Source organism: Poecilia latipinna, unplaced genomic scaffold (assembly GCF_001443285.1).
Source record: "Poecilia latipinna isolate Pla-1442-1.1 unplaced genomic scaffold, P_latipinna-1.0 Scaffold492, whole genome shotgun sequence".
NCBI classification, from domain to species: domain Eukaryota; kingdom Metazoa; phylum Chordata; class Actinopteri; order Cyprinodontiformes; family Poeciliidae; genus Poecilia; species Poecilia latipinna.
Window position 1 is genome coordinate 64,988 of NW_015113108.1, and position 19,886 is coordinate 84,873.

The 19,886-nt window shown below is 38.7% G+C and overlaps 1 protein-coding gene across 3 annotated transcripts; it reads right to left on the reverse strand.

The window, feature by feature from the left end:
* Nucleotides 1-1,029: 1,029 nt before the first annotated feature.
* On the reverse strand, nucleotides 1,030-19,280 carry sap30bp (SAP30 binding protein). Of its 3 annotated transcripts, none has more exons than XM_015040002.1 (10): nucleotides 19,127-19,278; nucleotides 17,572-17,681; nucleotides 15,101-15,145; nucleotides 11,563-11,602; nucleotides 7,513-7,601; nucleotides 4,882-4,973; nucleotides 4,585-4,697; nucleotides 4,438-4,496; nucleotides 3,503-3,593; nucleotides 1,030-2,083 (listed from the first exon to the last, which is right to left on the reverse strand). In XM_015040002.1, exons 1-10 carry the CDS (start codon nucleotides 19,218-19,220, stop codon nucleotides 1,905-1,907), a joined length of 912 nt encoding a protein of 303 aa, XP_014895488.1. In that variant the 5' UTR covers nucleotides 19,221-19,278; the 3' UTR covers nucleotides 1,030-1,904. The 3 variants fall into 3 exon arrangements, with proteins under 3 accessions (XP_014895488.1, XP_014895487.1, XP_014895489.1); XM_015040001.1 differs by having other exon boundaries at nucleotides 1,030-2,086; XM_015040003.1 differs by lacking the exon at nucleotides 15,101-15,145 and having other exon boundaries at nucleotides 1,030-2,086; nucleotides 19,127-19,280.
* Between the last annotated feature and the right edge of the window lie 606 nt (nucleotides 19,281-19,886).

The window sequence follows — 19,886 nt, forward strand, 5'->3', positions numbered from 1 at the left end:
CGTAATCTGGGTGTGGCTCGTGGGCTCACGCGGCCTCCGTTGATTGAAACACCTGCGGTGAGGATGATTAAAGCCTGTGAATCATCGCTACGACATTCATACCCGGCAGGAAAATGTCTCAGGCGGAGTTTAGAGTTGCTTCTCACACTTACGCTCTTCATACTGCGACTTTTAATCCAGTTTATGACGTTCAAACAAACGTTTTGCCCCAGGACTTTAACAGCATAAAGAGGGAACATTACACATGTGTTACATAAACATTCATATATTTTTATTACATACAGTGAGTGCTTTGCAAAAATCATTTACACCCTTTGAACTTTGCTCTAACTTTCTAGCACTTTGTTTAGCAATCTAGACTCATGCAGCCTCTTCCTCTGAGCATCTTTTCTGGATCACCTTCAGCATGATGCTGCCACCACGTTTCACAAGGTGGTGCGTTCAGGGCAACGCACAGTGCTAGTTTTCTCTATGTGGGCCAATCGGTTCCTCTTTTCCGACATGTTTGCTGTTGTTCCTTCTTCCATAGCTTCTTATGAAAAGAACTCTAGCTGTAACCACAAAAGCTGGACAACTCCAGTCTGTTTAATTAATCTTTAACGGATTTACAGAAAGATTCACTCTTCAATAACATTCTAATATATTGACAGTGGAATCAGTTTTTCTTTTAATATTTTACTTTGTCTTTAATTTTTAAAATGAAGTTTTATCCATAGTAACTTTTTAAACAGTATTATTTGTTATTGTTACTGAAGTCAACATAAACACATCAGAACATGATGTGAGCTACTTGTTTACATTTAATACACTTCGTTACTAGATAATCTTCCACGTTAAATCAATAAAGTTAAAAGTGCTCATTGTATAACTATTTAACAAGGCAGATATTTATCCAGTTGTGAGTGTGTGTGTGTGTGTGTGTGTGTGTCGCATCTATGTAAATACATAAGAGCTCCACCTGAGTGAAATGTACCCGTCTGATCTGAAATGGAGATTCAGAATGTTTTATAAGTTTTCTTTTTTTATCGTCTGTCAGTTCTGCATTCCAGACTCTGCAAAAACATGTTGCGGTACAAGCAGAAGGCCAACATTTGCTCATGCGCTTGAACCAAATGGATGGCTTCTGTCACAGCTTGTAGCCAGAGGTGTGTGTGATTCAGCTGACTGTCATTAATGATTCAGCTCCAAGCCTTCAGCTGGGCTGTAAACCTCACAGCCTGGTGAAAAAACCTCTCCAGTGGTTTTAGTCACCTAAAGCTAAAACATTTCAACCATCTTCAAAAACACATTAAAGGTCTGCAAACTTTAGTGACGGGTAAGGAGATTTCCTGAGTTTCAGTAATCCGGTTCTTAAGAGGGAGAAAAACTAAAAAACAAACTTCATAACTCTTTAGGAAATGAACTGAGAGGTAAACAAAAAATTCAAATTGAAAAGGCAACATTCGCTTCTTTAATTCCTGGTACAATCAATACACATGTCGAAGTGTAAAAATTAACTTGTCTGAAAGGAGTTCACTATGTCACAAACAAAAATGGAAAAAAAAAAAAAAAAAGGTTTGGACACAACCGAGAGACACTGACAACATTTCACTACAAGTACAGATATAAAAACAAACAGCTTTCCGTTCGCCTTATCCAGTCCGCTTAGGAACGCGCTCCGTTGAAATCGTATTAAGTTTCCAGGTGTTGCCGACGTATTAAAATATCAGACACCGCAGAAGTGTAATTTTGGCTTTAGGATGCAGAGGTGCAGATAACAGCTCCAGCTCCAGAAGGCAGTCCAGTGCTTTGATTAGTCCAAGTTCAGCAGAGGGTTTGCTGGTTCTTAGCATCAACACTTCAATCCGACTGGATCCGTCGCTCCTATGACCCAACACGAGGCCCTTTCTGCTCGCTTTGTCTGCTCACTGCTTTGCTTTCTTTAAGATGGTGCCCACCGCAGAGATGACCGTGGTCTTTGTGCCGCTAGCCGTGGTGGTCACCGACACGACGGCGGGAAGGGTGGCTGTGGTGGTGATGAGGGTGGGCTGGGCCAGGGTGACGGGGATCGCCGAGTCCCACTTGCTTTTCCTCTTCTGGGCGTCTGCTGGCAGGAGCAAAACACAAAGCAGGAAGTTAATTCAGTGACATTTCACAACTATTACTGCATTAAGAGTTGATTGATCGTCACTTTGTTCATTAGAGAGGCTGGCAGACAGGCGCAGCTGTGAGGCGCCAGATGGGTTTCCATCACAAGCTTTCTCGATATTTCACTAATTTAAAGAACTCCCCACAATTTTGCAATTTTGGTGTTTCCATTAAATAAGAAACGCCACGTGAAAAACTTTATTCACGCAATAAGTCATTAAAAAACACGTGGAGCCATCACTCTCCTGCCACTTTCTGTTGTCTTCTTTGTCATTTCTGCCAGTAGTAACATCTGGTTGTTGATCATGCAACTTGTGATGTGAAAAAAAAAAAAAAAGTTTCCATTGCGGGTTTGTGAAATACGCTAATTTTGATACGGCGGAGAAAACAAACCCTCATTCTAGCGTAAAAACCTTTTATCGAAAAACTTGAGTTTAATCAAAATTGGTGAGTTTCCATTAAGCAAATTTATTTTGTGCAAATGCATGGTCAATGGAAACACGGGTTTTGTTGCACATCAGGTAGTGGCTCTCCAGATTAAAAAGAAAACAAGAACGAAGAGGACCACAGATGAAAGTAAAGTGTGTATGTTTGTATTCAACATTTCCACATTTTACCACAAAAGTCAAACTATTTTAGACCATCACAGACAAATTAGTGTACAATAATGAAGCAGATTGTATGGATAAAAAAAAAAAAAAAAAAAAAAAGAAGCCCTAAATTAAATCCAGAATTCACCTAATGTAGTAAAATACATCCATTTACAAATGAACACCAGGGAAAGCAAAGTGTGGTGGAAAACCTGAAAACACCATCCTCAACACGCGACATGGTGGTGGCAGCATTATGCTGGTTTTACTCAGCATGAGCAGCAGAGTAGCTGGTCAGAGTAGCTGTCTCTGTTTGCAACAAACAAACAAACAAACAAACAAACAAACAAACAGAGCTACAACTGAATGGCTCAGATTCAAGCATTTCCGTGCCTTAGAATGGCCCAGTCAAAGTCCAGACCTGATTCCCAATAGAGAATCAGAAGAAAGAGTTTCTGTTTACAGAGGCTTGTCAGACAATATGGCTGACACTGAGTCATCTGCAGACGGTTCTGTGTCAGGCGGGAAAAAGTTATTCTACAGTTTAAGTAAATGCATGCCACACTTTTCAGAGTTTTATTTATTAAAAACATACAAAACCACCCAAACACCTTGAAAAAATGGATCATTTCCATCCACTTCACACAGTTTTCCACTACTTTTTGTTGATGTACCACATAAAATCACAACCACTGAAAATCTGGGGGGAGAAAAAAATTCTTATCAAAAGTTTCTCTAAGAGAGGTTTCATTTTCAGGGGTGGAGTTTTGTGCAGCAAATGTTACCTGTCGCAGTGGTGGTGGTGCTGCTGCTGGTGGTGGAGGCCGCTGTGCTGGAAGGGTTGGTGCCTTTCTTGGTTCCCGTGACGAACTCGATCTGAAGAAAACAGATTGAAACATCGCTGAGGAGCTGCTCAGAGTCTGGCGATTCTTCAGCTCACCATAAGCTCACTTCAAATCCAATATTTCAGAAACTGCGTTTCCATTGATTGCATGTGTAAATAACGCAAACTGGTATAAACCCTACAATTTCGAAAAATGCAAAAAAAAAAAAAAAAGAAAAGTTTGCGCTAAGACGATGTGATTTTTTTTCCCATCGTATCGAAATTTGGATATTTTGCGAAACCGCAATAGAAATTTTTTTTCAGGCGGAAAAGATGAAGAAAACGACAGGAACGATGGGTAATAACATACCTTGTGAACAAACTTATTCACATGTGATTTTAATTGCGTTATTTAACGGAAAATCGACAACTGCAAAATTGTTAGCCAAACATCGACAGACGGAAATGCGCCGCAGCATCTTATTTGATGCTGCGGCAGATTTCGGCAGCATGTGGCAGATTTCTAACCATGGGGACTCCTATCCGCCTACGTTCTCGCTCTCATTATTCACAGACAGTTTGACGCCAACAATATCACTAAGAGAGAAAAAATCCAAAGAGCTCAGCTTCACCGGAGAAAAAAGAAAGCTGACGTAAAAGATCCGAGCGGGTACAGCCAAGCTGCACTGGGTTGGGCCGTTACGAGAGCCGAACTTGGCAAAGGCAACTTTTGCTTCAGATGAAGATCGTTAAGTAAGAATGAAGCGCAGCTGGTGGAGACTTGCCCCAGAACACACACACACACACACACACACACACACACACACACACACACACACACACACACACACAAAGACTGACAGCATATTTATCGTGCTTTTTCTTTGTTCGGCTCACCTTGGTCCGCTCCTTCTTGGCCTTCTCCAGCTTGTCCATCTCCACTTTCTGGGCTTTGGCTGGAAGTAGAATAATAATAATAATGATAACACTAACGACGGGTTCTCATAACCTGGAATGGTGACCTGAGTACAAAGGAAGACGTACCGAGAGCTTCGTAGTAGGAGTCTTCAGACCAGCCGTGAGGATCAAACATGTCTTTTGGGTAGTTCGTCCCCAGTTCATCGATTCCACAAAACTGAATAAGCTTCTCGTAAATACTGAAAGGAAACCAATGAAGTCGGGTCAGCGATAAGCTGCTCAAACACGACCGGATTGTCAGATTGTCTCAGAAAGTGTTAATGCACATGTGTGGTCTTAACTCAAAGAGTATCTGATAGAAAGTGTCAGCCTGTGTGGGAGTGTGTGCATCGCTGGCATGTGTTCCTCAGCTGAGCCGCATACCTCGGGTTTCTAAATTCCTTTTTCTTCTGGATGTGGCTGTTTGTGTCAAAGTCTCCGTGGATTTTTGTCTCATACAGTTTGTAGATCTTCTCCTGTCACAACACGAGCGAGTCAGTGAACGGGAAACAGACTGAACGTGTCAAATCAGTGATTATTTCTATAATATATTTCTGAATCAGAAGATATTTATGATATTTTTGAACAGAGCTCCAAAAGAAATACAAAACCACTACTCTTAGACGACGTTCAGTTTTACTTTGTAGTAAATAGAAAAAATAAATACAAATCAGGTAATTCTATTCCAAAAGCTGGACGTTTATGTTAAAATACATCTAAACAAAATGATACGTTGTAAATAATGATGCACTTTTCCCCCCAGATTGAATAGGAGAAAGAAAAAAAGTTGGAATCTAAAGTGAAAAACGTTTTCTCTCAATATTATGAATATTAATGTAAAACAATATTAATCTTCAGTCGCATCCCAACATCCTCACATTACAGCTGAGATACTTGCAGCATTGAGCCTCGTCTGCATCCATTTCCTTAAAAATCTACACCCGAATTCTTTTGCTAAATTAGGATCTGAGCGAATTGGACTTGAAACTTTTTTTAATCACAATATTTTATGGTATTTAAATTAAAACAATTAAATCTGGTTGGTCACAGTCAGAGCTTCAAAAACACAAAACTTGCTCTCAAAGTACAGGTTGGGCGGCACTAGATGAGCTAAATTATCTAAATTATGACCAGTAATGAGTTTCTGTTGTATTTTCAAATGTAAACGTTTCTTTTAGTGACGATCTTATGCAACCAAATATGTGAGGAACCATTGAAAAGCCAAAACAATCTCAGTTATCCTGCATATCTTTGGGGTTTGCAAACATTTTCAATTAGAGTTGATTAGTCATGTTAGCTATTAGAACGAGGAAGCATTGATCACACCCAGACCAATATCATCAAAATCCAGGAAAATATGCTGCCTTTCTCCAGGCACCTCCATCTTTAAATCTTTTTTTTCTCCCCCAGGTAGATCCAGAAACTCCCAACCAGACTGCCACTCTCTCCAGTTAATTTGTGTTTTCTGAACTTAAATTTCGCTGAAACCAAGTTTAGGAAATCCAATCAAACTATAGAACTTAAAAGGCACACGGCCTCCAGCTGCCGTGACCTGAAGGCAGGGACGTGCAGAGCGCTCAGGTGAATCATCAGATGTTCATCAGACAGATGGGGGAGTGTCGGGCCCCGGGGCGACCATGTTTGCTGGGTGCTTTCAGAGTCAGCTGTGTGTCCTGACCTGCCTTAGCTCCTCACAAGGAAGTGAACTCGAGCGGCGCTCCGAACGCCGTGGCGAAAAGTCAGAAAGAGAGCAGAGGTGACTGAGAGGAAGGCGCTGCTCTAATTAAAGGGGAGACTCGGAATTTATGTGGCCACCAAAATATATTTCTGTTTCCAGAGGGGACGATTAAACATCCCAACCTATTCATTGGGTGTGTGGAGAAGAGCACTTCTGAGCAAACACACACACACACCGGGGTTGTTTAAATACTCACAGCTTTTATCATCCCATTAGGTCTGGGCCGTAAACCGAAAATTAACCGGCAACAAAATTTATGATGGTAGCCGATGTCCTTTTGCCCGTGTCGGTATTTTCGGTGTTTTTGTCTCTGGCTGTGTACAGCTGCGCTCACGTCCCTTTAAAACGTTACGCGTCCCGTCTGTTTTAGCTCCGCACGGTTCAAACTGACTAACAGAATGAGATGCTATGGTACTTTAGGTAATAAAATGTTTTATTTAAAAATGAGTTAAAGTATATCTATTTGCATCTTTCAATGTATTTCTAATGTATAAAAAGTCATAAGTGGTTAAATATAAAATCTGTAGAATCTGCCAATTTTTTTTTTTAATCCATCGTCAGAATAACTGACTGAATAATTGATGGAGCAATCAGTCGAATAGGTGATTACGAAAATAATTTCTAGTTGAAGCAAAGGAAAAGAAGCAGCTCTTTCCCAGAAAAAAAAAAAAGAAAATGAAAAATTTGGCAACATTTTAGCTCAGCAAAGACAGAAGGAAGTTATTTTTATTCTTCTAAGCATGTTCAGTTGTGCTTATTTGTTCAATAACTTAACTAAAAGTACATATTTCCTTCATTTATTTGCAGATTCTATAGTCTTAAAATCACATCCACACTCCTGATTTTTGGGAGGTTTGATGCCATCGTCCATTTATCCTTATCGAAGTGAAGTGCTCTATAATTCATAATAATTCACTTTATGCCATTTCGCCCAGCCCTAACTCTCACTTTCAAATGTCAAGGTTTGATATTCGTCTACTGAAGGAAACAGTTTGTCAATGTTTCCATGGGAACTGGGGTAAAGTTGTTCTTATTTCACAGGAAGCCCTGAGTGTGTAAAAGTGTTTGACTCTTAAGTAGCCTAGAGAAAATACGGCCTCTTAAACAAAGCCCAGACAACCACACCCTTACTGCCCTACCCTGATAACGCTGGTATGTCAAACCTACTCAATCCTGACTACAGCAGCAGTAGTTATGTTTTTACTTTTTTATTTATTTTTATTTAATTGTGGGTATTGTTTATTTATGTATGGGGGTTTGACGTTAGGGCCGGGTACCTGTAGTTGAATGGAGCAGCGTCCCGCCGGTTCTGGGGGGATTCGGATCTCATCGGGTGACATGTTCCTCACCTTCTCTGAGAAGAGCGCTGACGAGACAAAAAAAACAAAAAAAACAAACATGACTCCTTCTATATTTCAACCTGCCCTCACATGAAGAGGCATTAACTGAGCAAACACTCTTAAGGAAAGGTGGTGAACATGGATTTTTTTTTTTTGTACTTGCTTTCTGAAACATGGGGTGTTTGTGTGTGTTATGCTAATCTAGCAGTGGGGGAATTCCTGTGCACCCTGGTTCTAAATGTAGGTTTTACAGTGCGCACATTTACAGCCAGGGAGTGGCTGCTGTCAGGGCTTGTACGGAGGAGGGAGGCTCCTTTCCCTCCTGTTGGACCTGTCGCTTGTTTTGCTCTGCTTCCGCTGACTCCAGGCCAGGCATTCTTTACTGTCACCGCTACATCTCCATCACACACACACACACACACACACACACACACACACACACACACACCTATAGCACATTTTTACAGTGCGTCTGACAGCGGCGAATGAAGGCGAGGAGCGTGTGTGTGTGTGTGTGTGTGTGTGTGTGTGTGTGAAACAGCAGAAGCGAGTTCTGACTTTTAATGAGGAACATAGACGGGTTAAAACTTGACTAGACATAAGATCATTTTCTGAAGCGATGACTTGGTCTTCAAAAAAAGAAAAAGAAAAAGAAGCCATTGGAGGAAAATTCCACTAAAACACAAGGCTTTCAATTAAGTCAAGAATTTGCAGTAGAAGCAGTAATTCCTCCTGCTCCCTTTCCTGTAATTTTTTGTTATGACCAGCCAGATTATAAAACCGTAGGGTCCGATACGAGAGCAGCATTTGGTGTCTGGACTGGGCACGAGCCAGAACCAAGTTCAAGTTTTTAAATCGTTAAAACATTACAGCGTAACCTTCCTAAATTATAAAGTTGTCTTGAAAAGAAAGTGACCCATCGCTATTAAACTTCACATACAAGTTTTTCTGGCCTGGGAAAAGTTTTGCCGCACTATTTGCTAAACAATAGGAAACCCCACCCAGAAAAAAACTGGGCCTGGAAGACATTTTTTAAAATTTAAAATATATAATTTGAATAAATAAATAAATAAATAAATAAATAAAAAAATACTACTATAGTTCTAAAAATGTCAGCTGTAACTAGGGCTGTTCCGATTCCTCGAGTGATTTGACAATACATTTATTTGTTAAATTATGTTTTATTATTTAGCGCACCGAACGAGAGAGAGTGAGAGAGAGAGGGGAACAGAGAGGGCGAGAGAGACAAACTACGGAGGAATCGTAAAAATAATCGATAGTTATTCGATTACTAAAATATTCTTTTAGTAACATTTCATCAGTCAAGTTGTTAGTTAATTAATTTGTCAGGCTACCTGCTCAGATAGCTAGGCTGCAGCCTGCTGCTTTACAGACATGCTAACCTTAGCTAGCCATCTGCTAGCTAAGGTTAGCTAAATAACCTGTCAACCTTCACAGCCTTTCCTATTAAAATGCATTTTTTGATCAAAAATGTTAAAATATACCATTTTTATTTACTTTTTTGTTTGTTTTAAATCAGTTATGTCAAGTTTTTGGATATGATTGAGAGGACCAGTACTAAATGCAGCCTGTGATTATTCTGTCTGAGTTGTTTCTGTAAAGGTTTCTGTTCTGTTTCTGCTCTAGCTTGTTTTAGTAAATACTGTCAAACAGCCATCTTTTCTTCAAGACTACACTTTGAGAATCTCACACAATGACTCCTCCAGACACATCCGTCACTCTGTCCTTTTGTCATCTAACAATGTGTTTGCTCAGTTTTATCCTACCGAACATTAAATTAAACAAATTAAACATTAAAATCCTCGAAATCAATTTTCCGCCACTCTGGTCTCCATACGTCGGAGCATGACCTCCCTCTGGAGCCTGTTCTGACATATTATCAATCACCCTCTTCTGGGTCATAGGTTTGTTTTTGCTGACGAGACAGAAACATAATGCCTATACATGCATATACAGGTTTTATTCAAACAACTTTTCAGAAGCATAGGAACATGGGTAACAATGCTCATGTGTAGCTACATCTGAAAAAAACTGTTGCCTCCAGCCACGACAAATGCCTGACACAACAAGTCTGATGACTCAAGCGTTAGGTGGCGGCCTGGCATTTTATTAAAACATAGATAGGCACTTTCACAGCGCATCTGAAACGGGGATTACACAGAGGTAAAACAAAAACAAAAAAAAAAAAAAACGCGACTAATCCGCTAAAAACCTGAGATTTACTGGAAAACTGCAGCTTTTGCCAAACTCTCATCAAAGCATCAAAATAAAACTCTGTTGCTTCACTTTGGCTGGGCAGCGATCAATAAATCACAGCGTGCGCAATAAATAACCGTACTTATAAGTTGGCGCCGACTGGGGGGAAAAAATACTGGTTCACATTCAGAAGCCTGTAACATACAGAGAAAAGGCTGTGGCTTATTTCCAAATGACCATCTGTCTCCCAGAAAGAAAGGCGCGATCTGTGGCCCCCCGAGGGTCTTTTTTTCGGACAGTGTCTGTCTCTTCGGCGGACGGACAAAGAACAGAGACTTCGGCCCTGGTGACGGGGCTTTTGGCCAGAGACGCTCTTGACATTTACTGATGGAAAAAACTGCGGAGGAAGAGCTCCACCGCTGGAATATCAAAGACCTAAAAGCCTCGACACTGATGCTGATCTGTGGTTTAAGAAACACAAAAACATATGAGAATGTGTTTCGTTTGCTTTATTTTTGCGTCACACGGTGTCTTAAGTCGTATCCAGCTCATGGATTGCAACGGCAAACAGAAAGAAGAGAGGGTTTTTTTCAGCCAGGCTGGTGAATGAAACCGCTCCCTGCATCAGTCACATCCTGTCTGATCTGATGCATACCTGCCCACCTGTGCAGGTAAACAATTATTCATCAAAAACCAGTTGTTAACTCCTGATAGTCCGATCCGCTTGGCAGCTGGCAAACGGTCCTACTAAACCTGGTCCAGTTAATGGATTATGTATTAAATGCAACTTACAACCTGCAAATGTAAACAATCAGAACATCAGATTCACACTCTGTAACGTTCAGGGTTCATACACTTTTAACACAGTAAAGTTCAAGGACTTTTCAAGCTTTTTCAAGGTACGTTTTCTAACTTTTCCAGCCCTGCATTATGCATCCTGTACACTATTTTGCCTAAAGCTTTCCTCAACTCCAATCATTACCATGGCAACAGGTGTATAAATCCCAGCAGCTAGGCATGCTGACTGTTCACTGTCAGGAGCTCAGTTTAACTACCTTCAGATGAGATAAAAACAATACCTAGGTTGTTGTTCAGAAGTTGGGATAATCACCCTGGTTCCAGTGAAAGGAATAATAATTATCCTCACACCTGACAGTCTGGTAGATTTAGTTAGATTACATTTTCAGCTGCTTTCAAGCGTCAAACCAACCAGACTAATTGAAAAACCTGTTCTCCTCCTCGCCTGTGGTGGCGCTGTGTCGAGAACTAACGAAGGAAACAACACAGAAACAAAATTATTTGTTAAATATACGATGAAGTTTGATAATTATTTTATGAGTTTGTGTCCTGACTTTGCTGGATCTCTGTGATATATGTTCAAAAAATATCACTTCTTTGATTTTGATGATGCTTCATGTATAACAGAGTGAATGTATAATAAGGTTGTGTTACCTTTACTAAATGGATACTATACAGAAATAGTATCCATTTCTGTACTATTTTCGTCTTGTTTTTGTTGTTGTTTTTTTTTCCTTTATTTTTGGCTTGTGTATGAAAAAGTAAAAAAAAAAAAAAGAAAAAAACTTGGCTGGCGACTTATTGAGAGTTGGGGTGTAACTCAAGTTTGTGAAGGCAAACCAGTGAATATGTTTAGCAATAAAGTGTCTGATATCCCATCCCAGTTTATGAGAAATATTTCTAGGAAACAATTATTGAGAATTATGAGCTTGTTTGTCCTTTGAGAAGCCGTCACTATTACATATTACTCACCAACAAGCTCATTGGGGTCCTTCTTCTCCTCTTCTGATGCCTGTAATAAAAAAACAACAGGGTGGGAGGAAAAGGAGAGAGACATAGCAGCACATTTAGATTTTAATTTAGTCAGAAAATAAATCTAGCCAATAATAAGTACACTCTGTGTTAGGAAATGTGAGAAGCAGAAGAGAGGAAATGATTAATCTATGCGTCAGCTAGAACAGTTAATCTCAGTGCAACAGATTAAGGCTAATTTTCCACCCAACTTAAGATGGTTAAAAAAAAAAAAAAAAGTTTGGCACAGGAACTAAAAGTACAAAAAAAAAAAAAAAACATCCCAGAGCAGTTTCCGGAGAGGTAGATAAGGATTGTAAATGTATTCGGTTTCCAAAGAATGCCTCGGCTCAACCAGAGGAGGAGTGTTGAACAATCTCTAAAATATGCCCGGTGCGGTGCCAGCACCCTGAAGGTAACCCAGGTCCAACGCAACAGTGCTGTTATTCACAGGACATGAAGCGTCGCCTAGCAACCGTGCAGGCACATTAAAGGATTTGCCTTCGCCAGGAGAAAAAGGGAGGAGGACAAAGTTCAGGGGAGCTCTCGGGCGAAACCGACAAACGGAGCGTGTATGCCCGGCAAAGGCAATCAATCGGCACTACGGCTGAGAAACCGGTCACGATTCGTTGATCGCCTCCTTAACGCTCGGCTCTCATTTAGCCGATGTAGAGTCACAGTTAGAGAACTTAAAATAACACACAAAGAAAACATTATAGTCAAATGAATTCACTTTTCACTGCGCATCCATCTGTATTAAATCTAAAACCATTTTCATTTTAGATTTAGCACATAAAAATATCTTTTAACATTCTCATTTTCAAATATGAAAAAAAAAAATACAAAAGTTTAAAGAAGTCGCCTTAAAGTTCAGCCTAAGAAGCAGGTGAACGCATTTTTGTAAGAGGTAGCAGAGAGCTTTAAAGATGGCAGAATACTGACGGTTTGTTCCTGTTGGGTTTTCCATCTCAACAACAAGCTGACTGTTATGTTTTGTTACCCAATGCCAAGTATCTGTAGCAACACTCCTCAGTGAGAGTGTTGTTACCGAAAGAAACTCTGATCAACCGTTTTGAAAAATGAAATCAGAAGAAGAAAAGGAAATTATTATCTACAGAATGCAGAGAAGTGTCTGCTTTTCTTCCAGACAGACAGACAGAGACAAACAGACAGAGAGACAAAGACAGACAGACAGAGAGACAAACAGAGAGACAGACAGACAGACAGACAGAGAGAGAGACTTTTTGCAGATAACAGGAAGGCTAAACGGAGAAAAAAAAAGTTGCTCCGTTTTATCTTTTGAAGCTCTTCGCCACAGCTTCTTAGTGAACATGTTGGACTGGAAACGATTGTGGCTCATTGAAAATCTCAGCATTAAGTTAAAGCTCAACTTACTTTCCAGGGGGGTCACACAGACAGGTGTTTCAGCAATGTTAGCTGCTCTAATTAGTAACACAATGTCACAGGCAAATAACTGAATATTTATTGCATTTTTTGCATAATGTGCAGTTAATACCAAAAGTATTCACACTCCTGGCAGATTTGGGATTACAGCAGGGCTGGATAAAAAAAAGGAGAAAAAAAGAAACCAAGAAATATCTCTTCGATGTATTGTCAAAAAAAATTATATACATTTCTATCATTATTATTATTATTATTGTTTGACACTCCTGCATAATCTTTGAAGAAATGCCCATCTCATTTTCTTCTAGAATCAAAATGTTACTCTTAAAAACAAATCTGAATAAATTAACAGGAAGGCTAAACGTTAAAGCCACTAATGGTCCATTTCTACTCCTATAGCTTTGAAATCAACATTTATATACAAACTTTAACGTGTTGGTAAAAACATCCGTCAAAGTTTGCCTCTGAAACCTAAAGAAATCCTGGAGACGCGGAGCAGTAAAACTCAGCTTTTCCATAAACGTAATTATATTTGAAAGGAATATGGTGGAATGTTTTTTTTGTGCTGGTTTCCCACCTACTCATGAGATATTGCATCACCTCAGCATTCCTCTCTATGCTGCACATGATGCCAATAAAAAACCAGCCACACAGACATGCTGCGTTTCCAGGAGCTCCCACCTTAAAAGAAAATAAGAAACACTCATCTCATGTATAATCTAAATTATTAACAGATAAAATTTCAGAAGATTTTACATTAAACTCATTTTCCACTGACTATGACTCTGATCTCCAACTGGGATTCTTATGAAATGTGACCAAATCGTCTGTAAGCCGCTTCCTGCTGGCAGATAGTATCTTTTGGAGTCACATAATGGCATTTCCTTGCAGTGGACAATGATTTGATAATATTAAACTCTACGTCATTGGTTGTCAAAGCGAGTACCAAACAACCTGAAGGCAGAAATAAATCAAACGATGATCCGTAAGAGATGCCATGCAGCAGACAGCTGCTTTTCGTCAAAACATAACGGAAGGTATGAAGCGACAAAAAATGGCAGATGTAAACTCACCAACATCTGTAATGTGTTTGCATCTTAAAAAAACAAAATACTTTTCTATTGTTTCTGTTGTTAAAAAAAGATATATTAGTTTTAACTTCAACAGACAAATTTACTGATTTTGCTTATCAAATAGACTGAAACATACTTTTAGTGTTTTATTTTGATTTGAAACACTATCCTAAGAAGGTTTAAGACTTTTACAAAAAAAAAAAAAAAAGTAGCACAATTACTTAGTAAAAACTCCCTGTGGCACAATACCAACACTGTTTACTCTGGAGGATAGATATTCCTCCTCTTTCCGAGACCCGCGAGCCTCTATCCTGCCCACAAATGTCCACACCAAATGTAAAACAAATCAATGTCATGAAAAAAAGAAAAGAGAGAAAATGACAACCAAGCAGTAAATTGTGAAACAGAAAAGCAGAAAAGTTTCACAACAGCAAGTTGCAGTGAGCGAACACTTACAGTCATCAGATAATGCGAGCAAGCAGAGCCAACAAGCATCTATTCTTCTCCTGTCAGCTAATGAGCGTTAATAAGCAGCACAAAACATTCGCTTTCTACAGCGAGACAGCAGCATATATCACACCGGATCAGATAAAAACATGTCAACATTAATGCATCGACTTGTCTCCCTCTGAACATGACTTTCTGCTCTCTGTGGAACAATCTCAAGCGTGTCGGCGCACGAGTGCTGAAGAAAAATGTTTTGATTACCATAATGTTTACACTGACAGTGCTGTTATCTGCCTTATTGCACAGAGAATTTAGCAGACGAAGCTGATCAGACTAGAGGCGGGTTATAAAGCGAAGCCTCAGAGGTCGCCACCCTCCTGGTGTTTGCACTCCGACAGCCAAGGCACAAAAATGTGGCGCGACTCAAATCATTTTATGCGCCGCTGAAAGGCTTAAGACAACAAATCAGTTGTTAGTTTAACATCCAGGCACACATGATCCCACAGCACCATCTAGTGAGCAGCATTGACTTCCAAATCTAATCTGCCCCCAACCACAGGTCGTCGTTCAAATACCTCCACATCATCTGCGTCCCTCCCCTCGTCTGATTCGTCCATATCCTATAAAAACAAAAACGCAGAGGGTTAACGGTTGTAGGGCCGGGGAGGTCAGAGGGCAGAAGACCAGGACAGGGGCCAGACAGGCAACACAAAGGACTCCAACACAGTTAAACATTATTCAGCTAATTTTATAAAAAAAATACGGACAGAGTGAAATTGTTTGAAGGAGATTAAAGATTCATCAGCAGATGTGACATTAGGACTGTTAGTCGCTTTTACGCCTGCAACTAATGATCGCTTTAGTGATAAATTAATTTAGTATTGCATTTAACATTTTTTTTATATGTCAGATGCATTGTTATTCTGATGATTAAGATTAATCAAATGTTCTGACAATTAATCAGGTTTTTTTTTTAACTTGGCACATTCTCCACATTTCCCTTTTTTTTTTATATATATTTAAGTCATTTTCACACAAAAAAGAAAATAGGAAAATGAAAATTGAACACTTTTTTTGTGTTAAATGGAAAATGCATACAAGGTTTCCCCCAGAAAACTTGTAAAGCCCAGTGGTCGGAGCACTAGAGCAGTCATTCATCCAGCAGTCCGCCGTGTTTTTGTCCAGTTAACGATTAATAGATTACTAAATTAGTTGACGATTATTTCAGCAATAAATTAATCACGATTAATCGTTTCAGCTCTTCTCTCTTTAACTGCTGAATGATGTGGATAGTAAAATTGGCAGAAATACAATTTAAAAGAAGTCCAGGAACATGACACTAGCTAATAAACTGTACAAAGTTCAAAGCTCTAAGAAAAACAATACAGTTGTTTTTGTGAACATGATCAACTGGAACCACACTAAGCTGTAACAAATTATCAATAAGTCATAGCAAATCTAAAAAGGAGACGTGCTAGAGTTAGCCTAGCCTTTTAGTTAACTTCAACAGCAACAGCAAGATGCAAACTTACTGAAGGCTTTACCTGGGAGTTAAACTTCTCTTTAGAAACTATGTAGCTTTGCCCATTTAGAGTAACATGTTCTCAAAAGAGAGCCAGTTTGGGATTTGCTTTATTTGGACATGGTTGGCAAATACCTATTCTGAAATGACTCAGGTCGCAAATAAAAAAAATTAAATATTGAAAGATTCCAAGAGAAATGCAGCTACTCCAACAAAACACAGCTCATACCAACTACTGATATAGACCAAAATGTAAAGACGGTCTGAAAAGTCTCTAAAATATATTCCCTGCTTCAGGTTTGAGACAAAAAAAATCATATAGGAGGAGAAATTATTTTTTTTTTTGTATAAACTTTCTTAAAAGGTAATTAACTATACATAATTTAAAACAATACTGATATGAACCAAAAAGTGTATGCGCTGCTCTGTCCTGATTGGTTTATTTTACAAAGGCTTTACAATAATAAAAAAAAAACTTTATTTGTGTCATGGCAAGATGAACTACAACATTTTTTTCAACCTATTAAAGTACAATCTGTTACTCTGGTGAACAAACATGGAAAACGCACGCACGCACGCACACACACACACACACACACACACGCACACACGCGCGCACACACACACACACGCACATTGCCTCTGTTTATTGACAACAGAGGCTGCAATGTGATCAGTTTATGTGGAGGTTATAAAATCTACTGAAGTATAAAATTATGTTACACAAAATAGATTAAAAACAATAAAAGGTACAAACATATTTTTTTAACAATCTGGCTTCACAATAAAACTGCTGCCTTGTGTTATTAAAACTTCCACCTGATTAATTTAATCATTATTATAAAAGCTACGCAAGATATTGTTTTCTTATTACCAATGATTCCAACATGGTCTGCAACCAAATAAAACAAAACAAAACAAAAAAACAACATAAAGCCTTAATGCTTTATGCCTTAATGCCGTGCTTATCCAAAAGATAAGCACGGCAAGCCAGGCTTTGTGTTTCTATAAGAGCCTGTAAATGCCCAAAATTAGATCAACTCACATGGCACAAATAAAGTAAAAAATGCTATAAATGCATCAGCCAAGATCGTCTGCTTTTGATTAACCTTGTATGAGTTTAAGAAAAATCCGATAAAGTTTATTAGGAAAACACCCTTTGATGCAAAAAGAGCAAAAATGTAAATGTATTTTCTTCATTTTCTGTTTGATTCAAAACTACTCAATCAATAAAGATGAACCTGTTTTTTCTTTTTTTAGCTCTTTAATGTGTCACAGCTGAAACTGGACTCAACAGGTCAGATCTGAAAACGAACCCAAACTGCTGGTCGTCCTTGTAGGACTGAGCATCTCCTTTTATATCAGCAGGTCACGTTTTTCTTTAGTTTTTATCATTTCAGTGAAACAGCAGTACGTTTGCTGAGCATTACTGGATCTTTATTTTATTTTTTCTTTAACTTGGGACAGATTTTAACGGCAGCCAAATTCAGCCTGTAAGGACGAGTTCAGAGCTCCGACACTGACCGAGTTGCTGTCGCGGCTATCCTCGTTTCCAGATCCTTTATCTTCAACATCCTCCGTCCGGTTCAGGTCGTCGTCCCCGTAGCCGTAGACCAGGCCCCCTACGTGCCCCCCTGTACACAAACACACAGAAAAAAAGCAGAGGTCTGACACCGCCTTAGGGAAGTTACAAACAGGCTCCGGCTGCCGTTTTGTTCAAGTTGATAAATCCCCAGCTTCCCCCTTTTAAAAACTTTTTTTTTTTTTTTTGCTGTCATGGCTTGGAGTTAGTAAATTAACACAGAAACTAATAATTTGTTTATTTGGTTAAGCACCATTAGGGACGCAGCCGGGATAGGGCATCGAATTTTTCAATCCGTCAAAACCAAATTTGATTTATCTGTGAGTGACTCACGTTATTTAAATCAAACTAATACACCAGAGGTCGACCCAACAGGGCGACTGCATCAGCAGAAGTGGATTGCCTGACGTTTGAAATACCAAAATATCACATTCACACAAGTCTTTTGTGATTGCAACATAGCACACATTGATACTGCAACAGTAACTGGATACATGGTGCAGCTATCTCTGTTGAGCCGACTCAACATGCGATGCCCTACTTTTTTTTAACCGAAAGGACACGAATGATAAAAGTAGAAATGGTGGGAAAAGTGGAGTTTATGCACTACATTTAGACCCTCAAAACACACGATTTTTAAACATTTTTTTTTTAATGTGTTGCTTTAAAAATGACCACAAATGCATTTTAAAATACAACTTTTCAATGGGATAAACATCTGTACGTTTACAATGTTCTGCTTTATGGACGTTCGGTGATTTTTTTTTTGTATTTTTTTTTTTGGTGATACAAGTACAAATTCAGAGTTTGTCTTGTTTTGATTGATCGATTCTTAGATTAATACTAGGTTTTTAGATAATTTAATTCCTACTAATAAAGTTTTACTTCCTTCGCGAGTCTTTTATAGCTACGTTTGATGGACATACTGAAAAAACATTAATTGCTCTCAACTCTTTTTTTTACTGTAGAATAATCCTGTCCAGGTTTAATCTATCTATATGGTGTTGTTTTAAAGTTGGATCCCTTCTGATGTGATGGAATTTTTTAAAGCTTTAAAACTGTCCTAGTTTGAGTTTCACAAATTAAATAACGGCTTCACATTTAGTGTTTCATAGAGTATGTAACTGGTGTAACAAAGTTTAGGCATATTTTTTTTTCCATTCCTTCTAATTCAGACATTTATTTAACACAAATAAACATCCAAACAAATCATCACATAAACTTGAGCACATGATATAAAATACATAACCTGGAACAATGTACTGAAAAACTAAAATACACGGATAATTTATCTGCAAAACTACAATTTAACTACAATAATATCAGATTTGACATAAACTAAGGTTTCTAAACAACTAAAAGCAACAAAACGTATAAAGTAGATTAAGCTAGCTGCTAGCTCACACTCATGGTAGACTCATAGACAATATTAACAAATGAATATTGTGTTTTACTGTGATTAAAGCTAAGGTAATAATTTAAAAAAATAAAATTCACCTGAATCTTCTGGTTCTGGGTCAGAGTCGGGCTCCGAATCGTCTCCATAATCTGCTAAAGATGAGAGCAGAACGCTTTTTTTGCCACTCGCCATAACTGTTTCAGTCGCATAAATGCAGCGGGGCTGTGAGCGCACAGTAAACACGTCACCGGACGAGAAACTTCAGCTGCGCAGTGAAGTAATGCGCAGAAAACCCCCACCGACACTGGGAAATGTAGTTCTTTGTCGTCTTTTGCTACGTCGGCGTCGCGCTGTGTAAACTATAGAATATTTATGTATTTATGTTACTATTTACAGAAAATGTATAATATTGAAATATGTAACACAAATTATGCGTACATATCTGTATTAACATTAATTTTAAGGTTTAGCATCCAAGCTACATAGTAACAATGCAATAATATTAGAACATAAAGCAGTGTTAGCTAAGATTTTGACTTCTAAAAGCAAACGACAAATTTATGAATCATAAAACATCTTTATTATAATTGCTCTTAAAATACAGTGCCTTGGAAAACAAGTCTTAAGCCTTGATTTATTTTTCATTAGGCCACATACAGTTATAAACTTGAATATACTTTAATAAGACTGATTGTGATAGATTAACACAAAGCATCATGTGTTTGAAGTCATCCTGCTACAAGGTGAATATCCATGATAGCTCTGTGTTTAACTACCTTTTTACACTTCCCAGTCCCAGGTGAGGGGAAGCATCACCACAGCATGATGCTGTCCCCACCATGTTTCACAGTTAGGATG

Coding starts and splice junctions, on each gene's coding strand:
- sap30bp (XM_015040001.1), bottom strand. CDS start 19,220: ATGGCGAGTGGCAAAAAAAGCGTTCTGCTCTCATCTTTAGCAGATTAT. Junction 17,682..19,126: donor CCCAGAACCAGAAGATTCAG/GTGAATTTTATT, acceptor GTTTGTGTACAG/GGGGGCACGTAGGGGGCCTG. Junction 7,602..11,562: donor GGACCCCAATGAGCTTGTTG/GTGAGTAATATG, acceptor TTGTCTCGTCAG/CGCTCTTCTCAGAGAAGGTG.